Below are 19,801 nucleotides of genomic sequence, written 5' to 3'. Positions count from 1 at the left end.
GATGAACCTTATAAAGCCTCAATAAGCAAATGTCCCTGGAACTTGGTAATTCCAACTTCAGGTGACAGAGAGGCTTAAAATAGTCTTGCCTCGAGGTAAACAAGCATGTGCTGTGCTGCGCTTAGTCGCTCAGTCGTGTCCGACTTTGCGACCTCTAGACTGTATCCCGCCAGGCTCCTCTGTCCATGGGGGTTCTCCAGACAAGAACACTGGGGTGGGTTGCCATGCCCTCCTCCAGGTATGGGGTCCCAGTATCTCTGGGCCTGCTTCCCCAGTCCTAGTGGAAATGGGGCCTGTGCAGAGTACCCTTCCTGGCCAGTCAAAGGATATCCAGGCCATTCCAGTCTGGGACGGAAAACTGGCTTAGCTTGGGAGTATAAGAGGATGAGCATGGGAAATAAGCATTTCGGGTGAAGGAGCCCACGTTATGGGAAACGGAGGGGAAGGCAGTACCCAGGAGAGGCACCTCCAGGGCAAAGGCCAACCCGAGTCAGCCCTCAGGCCCAAACTAGAGGGGCCTCATCATCAAAATTAGAAGCTGATGAAGTCTCCCCAAAATCGAGTGTGTTTATAGGTTGACTTCTTAATATTTGGAAGGGGGTCTTGAGGCTTGTCTCACTGTAAGCATGCTACCTCTACCTAGCATAATAAATATCAAGAAAAACTTCCAACTGGGGCCTACTTTACTAACATACTGCAGAGGTCCAAACAAGTGTATTTGGGGATCCCTGACCTGTGGCTCTTAACCGCAGGTTTGAGCCCTGACAGGGTGAACATACCACCATCCATCTGAGGTTGTGACAGTCTCCACAGGAACCAAACTGTTAAATAATAAAACCCATTCTTTATTTCCCTTCTCCCTCTAACTTTTCAGCCAGGGAATTAGAATGGAGGCATGGGGGTTTGTAGAGCCTGGGAAGGGTGTGTTTTACAATTCAAGCCCCGCCCCCCCATGGATTTCTTGAGGAAGTGCCTTGTGGGCACCCCACCCAGTGGGACAGCCCAGCGTCCTGCAGGCATGGCCATTCCTCCTCTCTTGCCCATGGTCGCCTCATCTTGGAAGTCACCCTGCAGACCCTGTGGTTCCTTGCTGTTTCTTCAACCCAGCTTCTCTTCTTCTGGAGGCTGCCCCTGCAGCCCCACCAACCATTGTAAGGGTTGCCTTTCTGCCTTGGTCCTCCCCTCTGCACAACTTCCTCCCCCACCTTTCTGAACTAAATGACTTCTGCCAATGACTTCTGTGGCAGGCAGCTTGGGACACACACACACACACTAAATTCTTTTTCTTTTAATTTGGCTCGCTAACTAGCATTCAATGCTTGGAAGCCTCCCTTCCTTCTCCCTTGGTAACCTCACTCAACCTTTAAAACTGTCACCTCCTCCAGGAAGCCATCCCCTGGCTCTTCCTCTCAGGCTGGGTCACAGCCCAGAATGCGCCTTTGCATACATAGCTTATTCAGGGTCCTTGCCGCATCTTTTAATGATCTATTTAAGGTGTCTGTCTCTTCTGTGAGCGGGGAGTTCCAGGAAGGTCTGTTGCGGAGTCTCTGAATTCCTCACGCCCTGCGCATGGCCCTGCAAGGCAACGACAGGGCCAATGGGCGCTCCCGGGCCCGCAGAAGTGGCCCCGTGCACTAGGCTCTGCCAGGCGCGCCCAGACCGAGCTTCCTCCCGAAGCCGGGTCCGTGAAGGCTCAGCTGTCTCCCTGAAATCTTGGGTGTGCCACGTGGAGCTCAGTCTGTCTGGAACTTGTTTGGGGGCGGAGGCGGGGGGGAGGGTGGCTAGCGTCAGGCTTGCCATCCCCTCCCAGGCTGGAGCCCAACCGGCATAACGCTCTATCTGGTGGTAGCTGGGGCCGGAGGCATTCCGCGAGCGGTGGAGCGAGCCCCGCTCTGCGCTGGCCGCGAGGAGCGGGCTCTTCGCCCGGGCTCGCGCGTAAAGGCTCCGTGCAGAGTCGGAGTCTGAGTACGCCGGCCGCTTGAAAGGCTCCTCACGTCCAGGCGCCGCGGTCACGGATGCGCCGGTTTCCGGCCATGAATTGGGCTTCAGAGTCCGAGCCTCCTGCCCGACTCCCGGCTGAGCCTCGGGCCGCAGGGAGGGGGATGGGCGCCCGCCAAGGTCCGTGGGGCCAGCTAAGGTTCGAGCCCGCAGCCGCGGCGAGTCCCCTTTGGCTCCCCTTGCCTCTCGATGACTGGCTCAGCGCCTCGCCCGATCTCTCTCCGGGCTATCCCGGCCCGGCTCCACGAGGGGCTCTCTGCCCGGGCCGTGGATCTTGGCCCAAGACGCTCGGCGGCTGAGGTCAGCCGGGGCCAGGGGGCTCCAGGGATCCCCGAGGGCAGTCGGAGCCGACCCTTCTCCATTCTCTGGTCCCTGGTGAACGTGGGGGTCATGAGGCCCAGGGCCACCAAGTCTCTGCGCGCCGCAGCCTCGGCCGGTCCCACCGTCCTGCTGGCCTCCGAGCGTCCCCCCGACTGGGAGCGCGGAGCACCCGGCGCCCCCTCCGAGCCGCGAGCTGGAGAGCGCCGCGCGGCGAGGCAGAGGCTCCGCAGTCACGTGGTCCAGAGGAGGGCGGAGGGGAGGGAGGCGGGCGGGGAGGGGAGGGGGAGCAGAGTCGAGGGGGAGGGGGAGGGGAGGGGGCGTCCTCCGCAGTTCGCTCCTCGCCCGGGCTCAGACACACAGCGAGCCCGGAGCCGCCGCGCCGGCCCGGCTGCTGCCGCCGCCGCCTCCGCCGCCTCCGAAGCCTCCCGAGCCGTGGGGAGCGCCGCCGCCGCCGCGGGCCGCCCCCGCCGCGCCGGCCTGGGCTCGGGTTGCCAGCGCCGCCGCAGCCACCACCGGAGCCGGAGCGGGAGCCCGACCGCGCCGGGCTGGGCTGGGCTGGGCTGGGGCGGGCTCAGGGCGCAGGGGCGGGCGCGCGGGGGAAGACGCACGGGCGGGCTCGGCTTTCCCGGGGAGCGGCCCGGGACTGCACCCGGACCGGCGCCTCCCCGCTCCGCGCTGCCCTCGGCCTCGCCCCGGGCCCGGGCGGATGAGCCGCGCGCCCGGGGGACATGGAAGCGCTGACGCTGTGGCTTCTCCCCTGGATATGCCAGTGCGTGTCGGTGCGGGCCGACTCCATCATCCACATCGGTGAGCGCGGCGGGCTCGGGGCCGAGGTTGGGCGGGGGCCCCAGTGGCGCGGGGGGTGCGCGGCGTCCAAACTTGGCTGTTCCCTGGGCCGAGGGGCTCGGCGGGCGGTGCTCCCCCGAAGGGCCGCGCCGCCCCGCGGAGGAGCTGTGCACGGGCCGTGCCGCGCTCCCGCGGGCTCCTGCTGCTCCCGGGGCTCCGATCCCCCCGCGGGGCCCCGCGGCCTCTGCCGACACTTAGGGCCGCGGCTGCGGGGAACCCAGGGCTAGACGCAGGTTCAGCCCCGCGTCCCCGGGGGCGGGGGGGGCGGTCGGCGGGGTCGGGCCAGCCCTTAGGTACGGCTCAGAGCAGCGAGGGCAGGGGGCGGGCAGGGGGCGGGCAGGGCCCGGGGTCTTGCCAAGTTGGTAGCGCAGGATCGAAGAGGCCCGACCGGAACCGTGCGTGAATGTGGGTGGGTGGGTGTTGTCAGCGTGTGTTTGTGTGTGTGCGCCGGTGGCACCGTGTTGGTGTCACTGCGAGAGGGCGTTGGGGTGTGTGGGGCCATCGGAGCCTGTGTTGGTGCGTGCACGATTTATCAGCCTGTTAGAGTGGACACAGTGTCTGTCTGTTTCCCTGGTGTGTGTCTGTGTATCTCTCAGTGTATGTGTGGGTGTGTGTGTATCTGGTTGTGGCGACGGCAGCCCAAAGCTGGACAGTCTCAGAGTTTCTTCTTCTTGGGGGCCGGCAGATGGTCTGGGCAGTGGGAGTCAGGGAAGAAGCCTGGGCCGCGGTGTGTGTGCGGAGTGTGTGTGCGTGCGCGCCGAGCGGGAATAGACCGATGGAGGGAGAGAACCCGGGGAGGAGAGAAGACGAGGTGGAGAGGAGGAGGAGGCGCGCCGGCGGGGAGTGTGTGGGAGTTGGTAGCAGCAGGGGAGAAATCCCAGGAAGTTGGGCCGGATTGGGGGACTGGCAGCGGTTGTTTTGGGGGAGCCCGTCGGCAGTCGTCTTGCCGGAAGTTGGGGAAGACCAGCGAGCCGAGAGAGGCTGGGGGGCTGGGAGGTGTGAGAAGGCAGGGGTGATGGGACAGGTGATGGGTGATCAGGCACTAGGCCTGGCCTTGGAACGCTGCAATCCCTGGCAGGCACCGGGACAAGACCTGCTTCTCAGTTGTGGATGGAGGTGGTGGGGCTTGGGTCTTGCGGTCAGCATTGCGGCTCTGGGTGTAGCATGGAACGGGACCTCCCTCCTCCTGCCCAGCCCCCAGTTCGGGGATCACTGGGCCCAGCTCTGGGACTGTGGTGACCCTTAGGGCCTGGCAAGGGGGTTGGACTCCGGAGTTTTCCAGGCTGCAGGGCCAGGCTCAGGCGAGTCCGACCGATCTCGGCGTCAAGCGCAGAGAGTCGGCCAAGGCAGTGAGAAGAGCGCAAAGGCCAGCGGGAGGCTGCTCCGGAGGAGCTGTTCATGGTTCTAGAAGGCCCGTTCAAGAGCGGCTCCTTCTGGGCTCCTCAGCTGCTGGGTTCGAAGGCAAAGGGTCTAGGGACATTGTCCTGTCAGGAGAGGGATGGAAAGCAGGAGACAGAGCCCAGGGAGTCAGGCGGGATTGAGTAGTCCCTCTGCCTGTCACCGATCATCAACGGCCCCTGCAGAAAGAAGCCCCAGCACAGGAAAACCACTGGGGACCTGTTTGCTTAGCTCCTACGGAAGGGGGGTGCGCAGGGCAGAAGGAAGTCATCTTTCCATTTTGGGATTGGGGCTGCAAGGGGACTTTCTGGCTCCTGGGATAGGACTCGTGGGACCATTTAGGCAAGGCATGAGGTCACACCAGCCTGGCTCAGCCCATTATGTGGGGCATGATTGGTATATGAGGTAGCTTGGTTGTGAGACACTCCTGTGACCTGGCGGCTGCATGTACCACGTGCATATGTAACTCATGTGGACTATGTTGGCATATTTGGGGTGGTGTATTTTTGTGTGGGTGGGCGGAGGCCCACCTCTAAACTATCCTATCAGGCTGAAACCCCAGCCCAGAACTCCCATCACCCAGCAGCCTGCAGTCTTGCCAGCGCGGTGATGGGAGGGCCAAGGCGGGGGTGGGGGTGGGGAAGGAGAGCCCATCTCTAGGCCTGGTGTTGACCCCTCTTCTCCTCCAGGTGCCATCTTCGAGGAGAACGCGGCCAAGGACGACAGGGTGTTCCAGCTGGCTGTATCGGACCTGAGCCTCAACGATGACATCCTGCAGAGCGAGAAGATCACCTACTCCATCAAGGTCATCGAGGCCAACAATCCGTTCCAGGCTGTGCAAGAAGGTGAGTGGCCGGCCGCGGTTGTCCAGGGCTAACAGGGCCGGGCCTGCCTCGGGCGCAGTACTGGAGACTTGCTGGGTTGCCAAGGGTTGGACCGCACGCACGGCGCGCGCTCCCTCCCCGGCCCACCAAAGCTGAGCAGCAGGGAGTGCCCTGAGCCGCGGGACTGGAGCCGAGAGCTTGTGAACGGCGAGCCGGGCTTCTGGGCTTCTTGCGGGGCGTGTCGCGGGCTTGTGTGGCTCCTTTCCAGCCGGGTGGGCGCGTGTGTGCGCCCGGTGCTGGCCGCGCAGGCGTGCGTGGCCCAGGGCCGTCTTTGTTGTCAGAGTGGCGCGTGGGCGTGTGGGCGTGTGGGCGTGTCTGCGAGCAGGGTACCTGTGTTGGTGCACCTCCCCAGACCTGGATGGGCCGGTGTCTTCTTAGCTGCCGAAGGAGGAGCGTCTAGCGCCCAAGCCAGTGCGCTCCCCTCTCCCGAGCGCATCCCGGGACGCGCAGCATCTCGCTCCCCTCAGTGCTTTGGCTCGCGTTTCTCGGCCGCTCTCCTCCGGGTTTGGAGCCGCAGCTCTCACTTGCGGTCCCCGCCGTGGGCGGAGGCATAGCCGCCTGGGCCGGAGGTGGGCGCTGTTCAACCAGGAAAGGAGCGGAGTTGGGCCTGGCCAGGCTGCGGGGAAATCCTAGCCGGCGCCCGGGCCACCTTGGTCCGCAGACTCTGCCCGCAGGCGGGGGCAACAAGTGCGCGGCTAAGCGAGGCAGAGCGGGCTGCGTTTCCCTCCTCCCTCGTTCGCTCTCCTCCCACCTGGCTTGAGCCTGGGTTCGGGGACTCAGGTTTCTCTCCCATGATGCCTGCTTCCTCATCAGGGACTAAGGCTCTCTGCCTGTCCGCGGGCCCCTTTCCTCTCATCTGCCCCTATATCCAAGGGTTTTCCTAGTTCCTTATAGCCATGGGTTTGGGTCTGAGGCCCTTGCCCAGGGATATCGAAGACATAGGGGTTAGGTGGTGGTGGCACAGAGTGTGGGGATTCCTCCCAGGAGGATCAAACATGACAGTGGGTGTAGGGAGGGGGTAGGCTGGCCAGAGGCTCCAAGCAAGTTTTCCCTGTCCCCATGTCCCTACCCCCAACCCCTTAGACTCAGAGACCTCTTCCTGTTTTAGGCTATATGTTGGCTGCTAGTCTTCTCCAAGGATAGGGTGACCCTGTGAAGGCTGTGTTCTGGATTCAGAATGTTGTGATGGAAAGAGGTTTTGGGAAGTCTCCTGTTCTTGCAGAGGAGGAAGGCCCAGCTCTGGGACCTGAAGGTCCAAGGCTATCTTTGGGTAGTTGTAAAAGCCTGCAGGTCTGAATGTGTTTTGGTGGTGGTGGTTGAGTTGGGGTGAGGCTGGTTGTCTATCACGAGAGCTGGTTTTCCCAGCCCTGGCAGGTGTCTGGTGTCCACTGAAGTACAGGAGGTGGAACCCACCCTTGTTTGCTGTCTGATCATGCCCTACCTGCAGTACCTGCCGCTGCATGCCCTGCCCTTGGACTTCTTTTCTCTGCTCCCTCATTGCAACTGTTGCATCTTCTTGTGGTGGGCTCTAGCCAGGGGTAAGTGGGACCTCTGTAGGCAGGAATGACCCTAACTCAGGTAAGGATCTCTGGTGACAGAGGCTTTTCCAATTACTTGCCGTGATTTTCATGGTGCCTCATGCTCGCTTTGCACACTCCCCATACTCTTGTCATTGTGGACATTCATCCTTTGTGCTTGGGAGCTGAGGACACAGCTGAGAGACACCCGCCCCAGGGAACTTACAGTATAATGGGGATGCTACTTGTGTTTTCGTGGCACTTTGGCTCTGCCACCTTCTCTGTTGATATATCTCGTGTCTGTTGACTTGCCCTCTACTGTATTGAGTATTCCAGGTTCATTCATTTTGCCCCAAATGATGCCCGTTGCCGGCCCCCCTCCCCACTCCAGCAACAGGTCCCCAAAGACTGAAGATGATGCTCTTGCCCAGGGTTACTGACAGGTAACACGTGGGTGAACTGGGCAACTGGGCCCAGAAGGACCTGAGTGTGGGGTCTGGAGAGATAATCTCTGTCAAAAGGAAGTTGCTCCACAACTTCAGCTGTTTTTACCATTTGGGGATGAAAATCCTGGTGTTATAAATGTGCTGATTTATTTATTTTTTTTAAAGAGGAGTTTCAGATCTGTACTTTAATGTAAAATCTGATTTCTAACTCTTGTCAACTAACCAAACAATTTGAGTAACACAGTACAAGTCAAATCAAACAACTATGGGCCGTTCAACCTTCAAACCTTAATGCGGCTTTGTTCTGAAGACACAGGGCTCCACACAGGGGCCTTTTCTGGGTCTCAGTTTCTCTGTTTTTATAACTGGAAAAATGTCTCAGGCTCTAAGAATGGCAGGCTGACACAGTCTTGGAAGGGTGTGAGTGAGGGTATGTGCACAAGAACTAGAGAATTGGATACTGATGCCTGACGGTCGTCCAGGTAGAGGAATACTGACCAGGTGGTGTTGGGCTACCCTCTACCCAGAGGGCATGTGCTGGTTAAAATTGGCATGCTTTCAGATGATAAGCGGCAGGGGCAGAAATTCACATTGTTATCCCGTTTGTACATTGTATATCCCATTGTTATACCTTTTGAAGCCCTGGGATGCTGTCAGGGATGGGAGGGATGAGCCCCTCAACAGCCTCAGGGAGTGCCCGACCTGGGTGCAAGTCTCCCTGGCCTGAAGCTTGGTGGGGCAGGTGCTCAGTGCACTGGGTCCTTCCTTCTGTGCCCTGTGGGCTGTTGTCCATCTCATGGCTTGGCCCTGGTTGATGGATGTCTCTCTTGTGGACTTGGACAGTCACAGTCCCAGGACATGGCTGGTAGATACAGCTTGGATGGGAAAGGAAAAGACTTGTTGGCTGGGAGTGGCCAAGGCAGACTGGGGTTCATTCTTCATCATAGACTGGATGAGCTCCCCATGACCATCCCCCCATCCCCAAGGTGGATTTGGGATTGAAGTGATGCTGCCCCATTGTGGTCTGAGAGGTAGCACCATGCAGGGATAAGAGCTTAGTTTCTGGGGCCCAAGAAACTGGGTTCAAATCTTGCTTGTCTCATGTGCAGTGTGATATTGGGGGAGGCCTGGCCTTATTCCGAATCTGTCCACATGTCTGTTGATAGGGGTCCTCCTGGGTTTATAGTGAGGATTAAATGAGATGAGACATGTATAAATTGTCTGCAAAAGACCTGCGGTAGGTGTTCAATAAACATGAATTCCCTCTCTGTTCCTTGACCAACTGTGAATGCATCTAGCTTCTCTTCAGGCTGTTGGTATTTTCAGCTGCATCATTGCTTAAGCTAGTGAATTCCTTGAGAGCGGACCCTACCTGACCTTTCATTTTCAGCTTTTTGCTTAACTTTCTTTTTCCTGATTATAAAAGAGATGCCGTGCTACAATGAGCATGAATTAATTTAAAAATGTGAAAAAGGAAAAGGGCAACGCATGCTCATTATGTAAAATGTGTGGAAGGTGCAGGAAAGCATCAAAAGACAGAATAAAATCGTTCAGAAGTCTACCACTGTTCTTTCCTTCTAGTCTTTTTTCACCTACTGACTTTCATAAGTGCTGAGAGCTCCCATTCTGTTCAGTTGTATATTTTGTTTTTTTTTTTTTGTTTAACATATCAGTGACTTTTTCTGAAATCATGTGAACTGTTTATAAACATTGCTCTTAAAATATATGTCTGCATATATTTTAAAATATCGAAAACGACCAATTTTTTAAAAAATGGAAGCATTTATGTTGAGATATACCTAAGTATTTAATTGAAGAAAATAAGGAACTCTACTTTGACTTGTGGGTCCTAAGATTTATACCTGCAGTTTCTTCAGGCTGATTTTGTGCAGGCTTCTTGCAAGCTACCTTTTGAAGCAGTTGATCAGTTTATGTGAAAGATTGGATCATTTTTAATAAAATATGCATTTGTTGAGGATTTAGCAAATGATAATACAGAATTGATATTTAAATCCCTCAAAGGTGGTATCTTAGATTTAGTTGGCGAAGTCCATAATAACAATAAGTGTGAAAATTTGTCTTCTAGATACTAGAAGAGACACTAATTTGTTAAATAAAAAAATTTCATATTGCTTTAAAGTGCCTGCTCAAGGAGAAGATTATATAAATGCATAAATGCATAAAAGAACTGGCTGAACACGAGTCTTCTCTGTTCACAGTATTATCTTTTACTGTAAGTAAAAGACTTGAGTTATTGGCTATGCTGTAGATATATCTGTCATAGAGTGGAAAGATAACAATTTAGGGAAGAGGAAGAAAAAAGGAATGTATGTGAGGCAATATTCCTTTTAGTTACAATAAGCACGGAAGTGTTTTAGGAAGACAGGGTAAAAATCACCCAAGTATAGCTTGGTGTTCTCAGAATACAACAACAAATCAATGAAATAAAATGAAAGTAAAGCTCAGTGAGCTTGGTGGTGTCCATCTGATGGTCTTGCCCGTATTATACTGGTCATTCCTAGGTGGTCACTCTGCCCCTTGCACTCTTTGACAGCTGCTAGATGGTCTCCCTAACTGAACTTTTGTTGTTGTTTTTATTTATTAAAATTTTTTTTTTTTATCGGAGGATAATTTCTTTACAATGTTGTGGTGGTCTCTGCCATACATCAATCATAATTATATATACCCCCTTCCTCGTGAGTCTCCCTCCCCACCTTTCCACCCCTCTAGGTCGTCACTGATTGCCAGGCTGGGCTCCCTGTGTTTGATACCTCTGTTGTCTTCCTTGACTTCCTTTCAGGTCCCGTTGAGGCTGTATTTTTGCAGCTCCTGCTGGCAGACCCACTGTTCCCCCTGGGAATGGTGTTATTGGTCCCTGCCTGGGAGACACTGTCAGCATCTCCCTGAGTTTGATGTTAGTGTCATTAAAGATGCTTGCAGGCCCACTGCCATCATTTCCATCCACTCAGCTGCATAATTTTTCTCTTAGTGCAGAAACAAATTTTACCATAACTTTGCTGGTTAAAAACAAATATATTATCCTACAGTTCTGCATATCAGAAGCCTGACATGGGTCTCACTGGGTTAACATCAAGGTGTTGGCAGCACTGATTCCTCCTGAAGACCCTAGGAGAGAATCCACTTTCTTGCCTTTTCAGCTTCCTGAGGCTGCTCGTCTTCATTAGCTCCTGGCCCCCTTCCTTCAGCTTGTGGGTACGGTCCTTCTCACAGGGAGTCACTTCTGTCCTCACATCTCCTCTCTGATTCTTCTGTCTCCCTTTCCCAGGACCGTTGTGATGGCATTGGGCCCACGGGGATAATCCAAGCCTATCTCTCTATCTTCAAGTCAGTTGATTAGCACCCTTAATTGCATTGCAACCTGGATTCTCTTTTACCATGGCTCAGATGGTAAAGAATCCACCTTCGATGCAGGACACCTGGGTTTAGTTCCCTGGCTTGGGAAAGATCCCCTGGAGAAGGAAATGGCAACCCACTCCAGTATTGTTGCCTGAGAAATTCCATGGACAGAGCACCCTGGTGGGCTACAGTCCAAGGGGTCTGCAAAGAGTCGGACACGACTAAGCAACTGTCAGGTGGTGGCTCAGATGGTAAAGCGTCTGCCTACAATGTGGGTGACCCGGGTTCAATCCCTGGATCAGGAAGATCTCCTGGAGAGGGAAATGGCAACCCACTCCAGTATTCTTGCCTGGAAAATCCCATGGATGGAGGAGTCTGGTCCATGGGGTCGCAAAGAGTCGGACATGACTGAGTGACTTCACTTTCACTTTTCTTTCCACCGACTAACACTTCCACTTTCTAGCATATTCACTGTTCCTGGGGTTAGGATGTGGATGTCTTTGTGGGCCATTTTTTTCTGCTACCATGTTGGTACACCTTGGGGATGCCTACTGCCCTTCATGACCCTTCCCTTTCTTCTGCATGGCTGGCTGCATTCCTGCATACTGGGTGGCATCTTTTTACTTGGAGCATGTGGCCATGTTTCCCTGTCTATCATCGTCACTCTGGAGGTGGCAGATTGTAAGTCTGCAGGCCTCTGTAGACCTCCCTGTGCTCTCCAATGAGACAACAACTTCCTTCCCGGAGCCTGCAAGCTGCTCACGTCTAAGGTTCCTAGAGGAGTCTGTTTTGTGAATAGCCAGACGGCAAGGCTGTGCCACCGTGCAGGTCCATGACCTCCACTTCTTCCAGGCCAGGTTCTTCCAACCCCCCTCCTCTCTCCACCCTCCACCCTGCTCACCTGGAGCATATGGTGGGGTCCCTGCCAAGGTCAGTCTTGCTTACTGACACCCTCAGCTTCCTCCTGCCAGCGATGCTTCAGGTCAGAAGGCGGCAGCTGTGGGTGCTGATGGCTGCTCACTAAGCCCCTCTCACTAGTCCCCTCTCTGGATTTCTCGCAAACCTGTATCTGTGTAAAAGAATAGCTACCATCTTCATTCAGCTGAGCTGCTAGGTTCAGAGTTGTCTTTCATTCTAGGGTCCCTCTTGTGTATCTAAACACACACACACACACTCTCTCTTTATAGACTGAACTCCTGCCTTACCCACAGCCTCGTATCTAATGGATTGTTGTTGTTGTGCAGTCGCTCAGTCATATCCTACTCTTTGTGACCCCATGGACTGCAGCACGCCAGGCTTTCCTGTCCTTCACCATCCTTTTTAGTATCCCTGTGGATACTATGCCATGGCCTTGCCCCTAAGTGGGGAAGATGGACTTACTATTTGTAGTGAACAAATAGGCATCCATATCAGGCGCATGGGTCAAAGGCTGTGGACCCGAGTGAGACACTTCTTGTACTGCCTCCAGGCTGCTACTGTTCCCATTCCTAGTTGACAGTCTTCCTGTCTAGAGCAATATGTGGGGGTCATTTCTCTAGACTTTTCTTGGAAGACTTTTAAGAATGCCCCTGAAAACTCAAAGCCATATCTTGCAAAGGCAGACAGCCTCTTTCCAGATTCTTGGAGTTGCCAGGTCCAAAGGCCCCTACCTTTGTCTCCTATATCAGCCATCTTCTCCCTTTACTCAGCCTTTTCACTTCCTGGAAAATGCTTTTACCTAAAAACTGGAACATTGAGTCTGTACTGTTGGTTCCTGTACCATTTCTAACCCAGACCGATCCCTGGATTTGAAACTTTTTAGACTTGATGACCCAGGGAAGTGCCTGTTTGTTCCTACCCTTTGGCTTTGTTCTGTGGTTCCCTTTGTATCAATCAGGGTAGACTGAGTTATGCTTTGGTAACAAACACTCTCCAAGTCTTAGTGACTTAATGCAACAAAAATTCATCTCCTTTTCATGTTATGTGTCCATCATTGGTCAGCTTGGAACTGAGCTCATCATGGTCACTCGGCTTGAATATTGCTACTTGCTATGCCAGAGGGAGAGAGAGCCCTACAGGGTCTCTGCCTGTATGTGACACAAGTCTTTCTACTTAAAACTTGTTGACCAAAACTAGTCATATGGTTCCAAGCAATTGTAAAGGATCCAGGAAACACAGACCTACTGTGTGCCTGGAAAGAGAGAGAGCTGGAAATGGTGAGTGACACAAATATCTACTAGCCACTTCATGTCCAAACAGCCTTCCTATTTCCTTGGTGACTTGTTAAATCAACAACAACAACAACAACATAGAAACAAAACCCAAAAGGGATTTTAGGTATTGGATCCTGGTTGGACCAAATCCATGGGTTCCATCAGTTCCCCTTTGCACACTTGTTTACTTGTTCCTCTGCCCCAGAAGGTGCCGGGCAGCCTTTTCGTGTAGGACAAAGTCGGGAAGCCCAGGTCCCAGCCCTGCCCGGCTCTCAGAAGAGAGCCAGTCTTTGTCTACCTGGACAGGCCCAGGTCTCAAAAGACTTGCCTCGATGCTTCCTAAGGAATGGGGTGAAGACTGGTGTCCGGCCCCGACTATTGTTGGCACCAGCAGTGGTGGGCCCCACAGCTGGTCATAAGCAAGTCTGTGCTTTCTCTGGACTCAGCAGGGCTCCCCGTGGCCCCATTTCTTCTACAGATGTCCCCTGCTTCCTCCCTGGGCCCTCCTCACCCCTGCCTTCCCACGCAGCACCAGCGCTGTCTTTTGCTGAGGCACTGGTCCAGAGTGGAGACTTGTCTTTGCCATGCGCTGGGGTGTGACCACACCCTTCCCTGGGATCTGGCCTCTCTGACAGGCATGGGGCCCAGGAAGGCAGCTGGGTCCATGTCCAGTATCCAGTCAGCTGGGACCTCTTAAGACCTTCCTTCTAGCCCATAAACAGCCAGTTTCCTGGCTAATAGGTACAGGTTGGGGGGGAGAAGACCCAGAGTTCTTCACTCTAGGCCTGAAGCATAGGCAAGGTAGCTGGGAAGATGGTTAGCAGGCCCTTTTCTTTCTGTTCCTGGGCCCGTTCTGGGCAGAGCAGGTTTCTAGTGGGTGAAGCCAGGGGCTGCTGGCTGGGACCCAGGACTGTCCTCATCCCCAGCTGCACCTCCTCCTCCAGCCAGATCTGGGTATGTGGCTCTGACTGGCCCTGTCTCCTAGTTTGCTTCCCTTACATTCATACCCCGCCAGATCCAGCAGAGGCAGCCAGACATGGCTGCTCCATCTCTGCCTGCCTTATGCCTGTTCCCAGCCACAGCTCAGCCAGGCCCTCCCACGCCCCTACACAAGAACAGACAGGGTGCCCACAAGCTGAGCTGGGGGCAGGAGTCTGGTTCATCTCATGTACAGACTGGGATTCCTGTCCCTGCTCTGCTGTCTGACTCTGGGTGGGTTAGCTGAGTTTCCTCGACTGAAAGATGGGAAAGATGACCACTGTGATGGTCAGTTGAGGAAGTGTGCTACAAGGCCCAGCCCAGGACTGAGCGCCCAGGTTGGGATGGTTGTTATAGTATCAGCCCAAGTGGTCCCAAAGGGCTCTTGGTCTCCTCCTACTTTCTGACCGGGCTGGGCAGGCTTTCCCACCCCTGCCCCATTTGGGGCAGCCTGGAGTTGATCCCGGCCTTGCTGGGTGTCCCAGGAGAGCAGGGAACCAAGTTAGATTGATAACTTGGTTTATGTGGAGGCTGCCTTGAGCCCCCTGTGTGGGCTGGGGTCTGGGAGCCTGTAGACCCTCACTGCACGAAGTTGCAATCTTGCCACAGCCTTTCTGTTTTGAGTGCACAGGGTGGCCCGAAGCCAGCCAGCTTGATCCAGCCTCGAGTGGCTGGCCAAAGTGCCTATAACTTGCTCGCTATGGTGTAAAGTGGTCAGGCAGGTCTGGGTTCAGATTCCAGCTCTGTGACCAATTAGCCGTGTGGTCTTGAAAGGTCACTTGTCCTCTTCAAGCCTCAGTTTTAATATCTGTGAAGTGAGGTTACCTTAGTGTTGTGGTGATGAGTCTAGAGAGGTGACTTACACCTGGTAGACGGAGGCCGTGGGTAAGCGGCAGTCGCCTGGGGCTCAGCAGAGTCACACTGAGGGTGTGGGTGGGGACACACAGTATGCTAAGTAGGCAGTGGTTCTGGCTGTTTGCTCTGTTCTCCTGCTCCCCTGCCTGGGCTACATGACACCCTTTGGTCTTTGCGCTCTGCCTGGGTGCGGCCAAATCCCAGGCCAGGGCAGAGACATGGGCCCCACTGGCTGGACATCATCCCTACCCTATCCCCTTGGCTGGAGCTCATGGCTTCGCCCAGCCATGTGCTGGCCCTGATGTGGCCTGAGGCCCTGCAGACTCAGCCCGGGTCTGGCAGGCTGTCCCCCACTCTCTCCGTCCCATGCAGCTCCTTCTGCCCGGTGCAAAGGCAGAGGCTTTAGGTCTTGCCCTGGCTCTGCTCCCGGACTGGGGCTGGGGGGCTTTCTTCCATCCTTTTGTCTGAGCACCCAGAGGCCCGGGAGGGAGGGCGCGGCCACTCTCTGGGTCCTGGCCTGGGCTCGGGGACCAAAGCTCTGAGACCTGAACTGGGCCCTGGGCTGGTGCTTGTCTCAGTGGTGCCCATCTCAGCTGGCCAGTGCCAGGTACCGAGGGGGCTTCGACTTGGCTCAACTCTAGGACCCTTGCTGCCTTCCCTGTCCTGGCTGCAGAAATCCGATGCTGCTCCTCTTCAGTCCTGCACTTGCCTTTCCCTCCCTCTCGGGCTCTGGTGGCCCAAACAACCGAGTGGTCTACCCCCAAGTCCTGCAGGCTGCCGGCTGAGCCTAGAGCTCCGGGGAAGCATCTGTCCCTGTCATGGAGCCCCAGGCTGGGGCCTCAGCTCAGGACTGGTTTAGCCTGCATCCCAGATATACATATACATATATGTGTACATATATATATGTACATATATATATATCTCTCTTCTGAGAGCTGTGGCATGATCCTGCATGACCCAAGTGCAGAACTGGGCTGCGCCAGGCACCTACGGCCAGTGTTCCTCAAGAGACTGGGGTGGCCATGCCTCTGGGGGAGGGTGGTTGTTGGGCAGTGCTGAGGAGTGGGTACTGTCTAACAGCGGGGGTCAGATCCTTGGGCATTCCCTGGAATCCGAGCATATCACCCCAGGCTGCATGTGAGTGTGTGAATGTGTGTGTGTAGCAGTATTTGGGTGTGAGGTGCGTGCATGGGTGTGTGTGTGTGCACATACACATGGACACATGGGAGAGTGCTGCAGATGTCTGCACTGCCCAGGCATGTTAGGCAGAATGAGCCACAGTGCCAGCTGCCACTTGGAGCCCCTGTAGCCCCCTCCTTGTGGAGCTCCTTCAGGTCTCTGTTCACACATGGCATCCTCGGGGAGCCTCCCAGTGCCCAAAGGAAGCTGGTCCTGCCATGTGTCCTATCAGCCTGTGTTTGCTGAATCTCCTGGAGGCTGTGGGCTGCAGGAAGGGAGGGCTATCTTTATTGTGTCCTGCTGTGTCCCAAACTCTGAGACAGGGCAATTTCTGGGACCCACTCAAAAAATATCATTTCCCCCTCCCTTCTGGGAGACATCCCTGGGCCTAGATGTGTGGTCCTGACCCTGGACCCCTCGGAGATCATCCCAATGAGATTCTGGTCACTGTGTTGTAGTTGACTTGGCCAAGGTCAGCAGGAGGCTGTGGGCAACAGCTTGGGCCCTTCTTCATTGTTGGCAGCTACTCTGCCATCTTGGCAGTGGGTCAAAGTGGCGAGGGCAGGAGCTAGCCTCCTTGCATAGCCCAAGGAGTGGTCTTCTTGTGACCCCAGCTATACAGGCGGGCGGACATCATAGGGTTCTGGTGTCTGGAGCTGAGGGAGAGCCCTGCAGTACCAAGGCCAGACCCAGGGAAGACCTGGAAGTGCTGTGGACTGAGTGGTTCCCCCTGCCAGTTTGTAGGTTGATGCCCCAAACCCCAATGTGATAGTATTTGGAAGGTGAGCTTTGGGAAATTCTTAGGTTGAGATCTGATCTTGAGAGTGGTGTTTTCATGCCCGGACTAGATACAATAAGAGACCAGGTAGGAATTTAGTGGCATCCAGTGGTTAGGACTCCACGCTCTTAACTCCAGGGACCTGGTTGGGGAACTAAAATCCCACAGGCTCTGCAATACAACAGCCAAAAAAAAAAAAAGACCAGAGAGTTTGCTCTCTCTCTCCAGTATGTGAGGACACAGTGAGAAGGCTGCTGCTGCTGCTAAGTCATTTCAGTCATGTCCGACTCTATGCGACCCCATCCCTGGGATTCTCCAGGCAAGAACACTGGAGTGGGTTGCCATTTCCTTCTCCAATGCATAAAAGTGAAAAGTGAAAGTGAAGTCGCTCAGTTGTGTCCGACTCTTCGCGACCCCATGGACTGCAGCAGCCTACCAGGCTCCTCCGTCCATGGGATTTTCCAGGCAAGAGTACTGGAGTGGTGTGCCATTGCCTCAGTGAGAAGGCAGCTGTCTGCGGACAAGAAAGAGAGCCCTCAGATCAGCCAGAGTTCAGATCAGCCAGTACCTTGATCTTGCCCTTGTCAGCCTCCAGATTGTGAGAAATACATGTCTGTTGTTTATAATACACTCCATCTCTGGTATTTAGTGTAGCAGCCCCAGCAGACTAGAGTAGAAGAGGGTGAGCTGTGGGCAAGCCCTGGCCTGGGACCCAACCAGTGTGGTGTGAACTTACTGAGGGAGTTGGCCCTCCCAAGGCCTTGGGGCCAACATATGTTGAATGAGATCCCCATGTCTCCAAGGATCAGCTGTTCTCTTCCCCAGGTGGCCTTTACATTGGGATACACTGAAACGAAACTCTCTCTACCCCCAGCCCTTTAAACATTTAAAGACAGCCATTCTGTCCCTCGGACTTTTTCAGGCTTCATATCCTGAAGCCTGAATATTTCTCACTGGATTCTCTTTTGGATACATTCACTTTGTCCCTGCCCCTCATAAGCCACATTCCTAACAAGAGACTTAACTTGCTGATCTCAGCTTTCCTGCCTGTAAAATGAGGACAGTGGCACCTGCCGTAACAGGTTGTCTTGACCAAATGAGGTAAGGACAGTAGAGAATGTAGCCAGCACCTGGCACCAAAGAGATGCTCCATAAACAGGAGCCACAGTTATTGCCTTCATGATGCTGTCTGATCAGTGCAGAGGGAGGGATGGTCACTGCTTGTTCTGGATGTTCTGCTGAGATGAATGAAGCCCGAGTGAGTGCTGGCTCTTGGTCTCACCTCCTGCCGTGGCTCTGGGTAAGCCTCTGGTCCTCCAGCCCAGGGCTTTTGCCCAAGAAAGGATGATGCACCAGATACCCCCTCTTGAAGCTGTGTAGTTGGCTGTTGGATTCTAGTGTGTGACTTCACACTGATTCCTTTAAAGTCCAGTTTAGAGCTCTGAGCTTGTGACTCTCACTTATGCCTTGCAGAGAGTTGTCTCTCCTTCCCACCCTGAGCCAGCTCACAGGGGTGCCTGTGCTGCTTTTATCCACCCCAGACACACTCTTCAGCCTGAGCCCAGCCTGATCCCACTGCCCGGCTCCTCAGCCTGCTCCCAGATTTCACACCGGCTCACTGACCAGCACCCACAGGACACAGGGTCTCATCTGCTGGGAATCACTGACATTGACATCACTAATGGCTGCATTTCTGCACCAGACTCATCATATGTTCTGTTTCTATCCCTGCACACTCCTTATATATGAATATTTCAGAATCCCAGCATACCAGAGTCTGCTGGGAGCCTAGACTTTAGACTTTTTCATTTATCTTCCTTTCACTGCAGAAGCCTCGTGGACAGTCACCTGGGTGGTGCTGGGAGCCAGCCCAGGAACCTCACCGAAGGAAGAATGCAATGCGCTTGGCAGCTGCTACAGGCTCCTGGTGATGGCCTGTTAGAAAGCAGAGGTGTCTGTCAATACCCAGTGTCTGCTGACACTTGTGCCCAGGGCTGTGTGAGCATCGTCTGTGGACCACCCCGGGGAGCACAAGGAATTATACAGAGAGCAGAGCGAAGCAGAGATTGCTTCAAAACAACAACAACAAAGGATTGGTGCTGAGTCAGCATTCCCCTTTTCCTCACATGCTGTCCCACTAGGCACACGACCCCCCTTTATCTCAGCCCTTGTCCAGTTCTATCCATCTCACCATCTCACAGGCCTCAGCCCCTGTGGTCACTTACTCTCTGTTCCCTGCCTTCTGCCCTCTTTCCAGGCCTCTGTCTGTGTAGCAACTAGAATTATAGAAAAATCAATCCAGTCACCCCCCGCCACCCCCATTCTGCTGCAATCCTTCAATGGCTCCCTGCAGTACTAAGAATAAAAGCCAACCCCCTTGCCAGAGCCTGCAGGCCCCTAAGTGCCCCGACAAGGACTGAGCTTACTTGCTTCACTACGGCCACTCCTCCTGACCCCCTGCTTCAGCCACATTGAGTTTCTTCCCATGTCTCCAAAGGTGAAGCATGTTCCTACCCCAGGGCCTTTACACATGCTGCTCTCTCCATCAGGAAGTCACTTCACATGCAAGGCTCTTTCTCAACCTCAGCTACTCCTCAGATCTCACTTCCTCAGAGAGGCTACCCTTCGTTCCAAGGAAAGCCCCTTTCATTCTCTAACAAAGCCTTCTTTTCCTTCTTTGCATGCTTCCTCACCTGCAGTTATGTTATTAATTTATTTGTGAGGAGAGTCAAGTCTGTGAGGGCAGGAAAGTGTCTTGTTCATTGTTGGGTTCCCAAAACCAAGCCTGGTGTGCAGCTGGTTGTGGGTGCTCAGTAAGAGCCCCGAGATAGATGACAGGACAGGTGGACACATGAGACCTCTGCTCCCTGAAACCCCTCTCAAGCTTGTGGCCCTGCCTTCATGCTCAGAACCACTTGGAATCCCATGGCCTGGGGCTTGGAGGCTTGTTGCATTTATAGGAGCCCCATCCTGCCACTTGGGGCCCACTTATGCTGACCCCTCCCTCTTGATCAGCCTCTGGATGTGAAGGTCTTTGTCCTGGTAAGAAATG

At 54.6% G+C, this 19,801-nt stretch overlaps 1 protein-coding gene across 1 annotated transcript in view; it reads left to right on the top strand.

Annotated features, from left to right (window-relative positions):
- Positions 1–2,828: 2,828 nt before the first annotated feature.
- Positions 2,829–19,801, top strand: part of GRID1 (glutamate ionotropic receptor delta type subunit 1) — a 660,665-nt gene continuing 643,692 nt past the window's right edge. The window contains exons 1-2 of the mRNA XM_065919920.1: positions 2,829–3,126; positions 5,253–5,408. Of these exons, the coding sequence (XP_065775992.1) occupies positions 3,048–3,126; positions 5,253–5,408 (235 nt within the window). The 5' untranslated portion in view covers positions 2,829–3,047. The remainder of the gene's footprint in view (positions 3,127–5,252; positions 5,409–19,801) is intronic.

This window comes from Muntiacus reevesi, chromosome 2 (genome assembly GCF_963930625.1).
Source record: "Muntiacus reevesi chromosome 2, mMunRee1.1, whole genome shotgun sequence".
Lineage (NCBI taxonomy): Eukaryota > Metazoa > Chordata > Mammalia > Artiodactyla > Cervidae > Muntiacus > Muntiacus reevesi.
Note: the sequence above shows the minus strand (reverse complement) of the source record. Positions and strands in the feature narration are given on the sequence as shown.